This window comes from Penaeus japonicus, unplaced genomic scaffold, assembly GCF_977035675.1.
Source record: "Penaeus japonicus unplaced genomic scaffold, GWHDUDI00000001_assembly GWHDUDI00000012, whole genome shotgun sequence".
NCBI lineage: Eukaryota > Metazoa > Arthropoda > Malacostraca > Decapoda > Penaeidae > Penaeus > Penaeus japonicus.
In genome coordinates, this window is record NW_028234414.1 from 17,519,732 (window position 1) to 17,522,231 (window position 2,500).

General features: G+C 34.0%; 1 protein-coding gene across 1 annotated transcript in view; it reads right to left on the reverse strand.

Moving 5' to 3' along the window:
• Nucleotides 1-2,500, reverse strand: part of Fbxl4 (F box and leucine-rich-repeat gene 4) — a 10,026-nt gene that overhangs the window by 1,619 nt on the left and 5,907 nt on the right. Inside the window, exons 5-10 of the mRNA XM_043000121.2 lie at nt 2,361-2,500; nt 1,977-2,220; nt 1,288-1,413; nt 933-1,167; nt 331-492; nt 1-66 (exon numbers count right to left, since the gene is read on the reverse strand). The exon at nt 1-66 is cut by the window's left edge and continues 97 nt beyond it; the exon at nt 2,361-2,500 is cut by the window's right edge and continues 19 nt beyond it. Of these exons, the coding sequence (XP_042856055.1) occupies nt 1-66; nt 331-492; nt 933-1,167; nt 1,288-1,413; nt 1,977-2,220; nt 2,361-2,500 (973 nt within the window). The remainder of the gene's footprint in view (nt 67-330; nt 493-932; nt 1,168-1,287; nt 1,414-1,976; nt 2,221-2,360) is intronic.

Sequence of the window (2,500 nt, forward strand, 5' to 3'; positions counted from 1 at the left end):
ACAGATCACGGCTAAAGGTAGCAAGAGTTAGTGCTACTTCGTCCATATCGAGCTGAGTGCAGTTATCTGAAGGAAGATCATGAAATTACTTATCACATTCACTAATTTTTCTTATACTTAATGGTATAGGTCTCATTTTATCAAACATATAATTTTATTTGATACTGGAGAGAGAGAGAGAGAGAGAGAGAGAGAGAGAGAGAGAGAGAGAGAGAGAGAGAGAGAGAGAGAGAGAGAGAGAGAGAGAGAGAGAGAGAGAGAAGAAGAGAGAAAAAAAAAAAAAAAAAAAAAAAAAAAAAAAAAAAAAAAAAAAAAAATATTGTTATTTACTTAAGCTAAGATGGCGAAGTTGACCAGCATGCTGTAGCAACAGCTGCAGAGTATGAAAATCGATGCGTGTTCGAGACAAGTCTAATCGACTTAAACACCTGGCTTTCTTCAACTCTCCAAAACCAAGATGATCTACTTTGGTGCAGTTGGCCATGCTCAGTTCTAGAAAAATAATTGACATAATTAGCTGGTTAATTATTTCATAAAACTACCAAAAGATATTTTAAAAAAGTGATAATTGCCAAAGATTTCCCAAACTGATCATCATCTGGTGCTTTTGTACTTCTGTCTTCAGTCTATTGACCATACTCCTTTGTAATGGTGATATTGCATGCAATCTCGTCAAATATTAGCTGACAATATTATTACAGTTTTTTTATTTCTTTTTTGAACTGTGTTCTTGGTTTCAGGTATATCACTTGTGAAATAATCATCTGGGTTCATATTACAATTAAATCATTTAACTCCCTATAATATAAAGCTTCCCAAATAAATAAATACACACTTTTGAATTTGTTATCTTTAGGCAAAAACATATGTCACATGACAGCAAATTCTTGGAAAAATGACACAGAAAGCAAAGGTTGCTAATTAAAACTAACCCTCTAGGTTGAGACAGACATTAGCAATCATATAGAGGCAATAATTATCAATGAAGTGACAGTTATTGAGACGCAATATGGTGAGCTGTCTTCCACATGTGTGAATGAATTCCATGAATGTTTCGGTGTCAAGAGCATTGTATGGACCACACCATGAAAGGTCAAGACTCTGAAGAAGTGAGCATCTTGACGAGAGACATTCTAGGGTGGCATTCCTCACCAACCACCAACAGTTCTGGAAAGAAAAAGAAAATAATCCTATCAAATGTATATTACTACCATTCTGTGAAATCATTATTACAAAAAATTAAGGCAAGTAATCAATTGCAAACACACTGAACACTTGCAGTAATACCTTGAGATTCAGTCTTATATACAAGAAGGGATCGGAGGTAAATTTCTGAAGAAGTTTGCAGGTGTGGGCCAAGCGACATAAGCTCCTTATGTCCAATTCTTTTAAAATGTGAATGATGAGTTCCTCCTGTCAAAATACATAAGAGTCGATCTGATAAAATGGGGACAAGCAATATATTCTACTTGAGATTATATTCTGAATAATTCATTTCTTGTTTATATCAATCTAATAATTTCTTGGTAAATTACTAAATAATGGGTCTGGGTGATGCAAATGCAATATCAAGTAAAAAGACAAATTATATATGTACAAATAGAATAACATCCATCATAACCTGTTGACCTGTATATGTACACTATCCACTAAGGCATTATTTTATCGTTTTTTTTTTTTGCACATATATGGCTCTACCATTTGAATTTTTGGGAATTTTAATTATTTTTTTTATTATCATTGTTTTTATCATTATGATTATCATTAATAATAATTAATAAGGATAATAATAGTAATAGGAATAAAATAATATTTTTAAGAAATATATCAAATAATGGGGTAAACAGGAGTGGACAGGTATGTAATTGACTCCTTAGTGACCCAAGCCCTTATGGAACCATCTATTTGTAAAAATATATATAACGAAACATAGTGGACTTTGAATGTATCCTAAAATCTCAGAAATATCAACTTACAGGCAACATGTCAAAGTAACCTCCACTTGTACCCTCATCCCCTGAGTCCTCTAATTTTCTCTCACTTAATTCATCATGAATTGCTTCTTTTGTGCTGGACTCAATCTCACTTTCATCCATGAATTCTGACTTCTCTTCTCTCAGGAGCTCTGAATCCTTGCTCTCACTTTCCTCAACCACCATCCGCAACAAGTTCCCTTCGGACAAAAGGAACTGCACGCCGCTAAGGATTTCTTCTTCGCTCCTGTTCAAACTCAAACAATTACAATCTACTTCCATTGCTTTCACATGGATTCCTTCAATAATATTGACGTGACATGCATGTAATACATTTGACAGCAACAATTCAGCACACGTATAAAATTAACAATGTTATTTACTTACGCTATGTTGTGCAGACCTAACTTCATGACTTGTGATGTGATGGTTTCTTGGAAGGTCAAATGCTGTTTACTAGATGTATGTGTAGAGCCTACTAGGAGGATGGCATCAAGTGCAGAATAGTAACTGTGATAACGTTGATC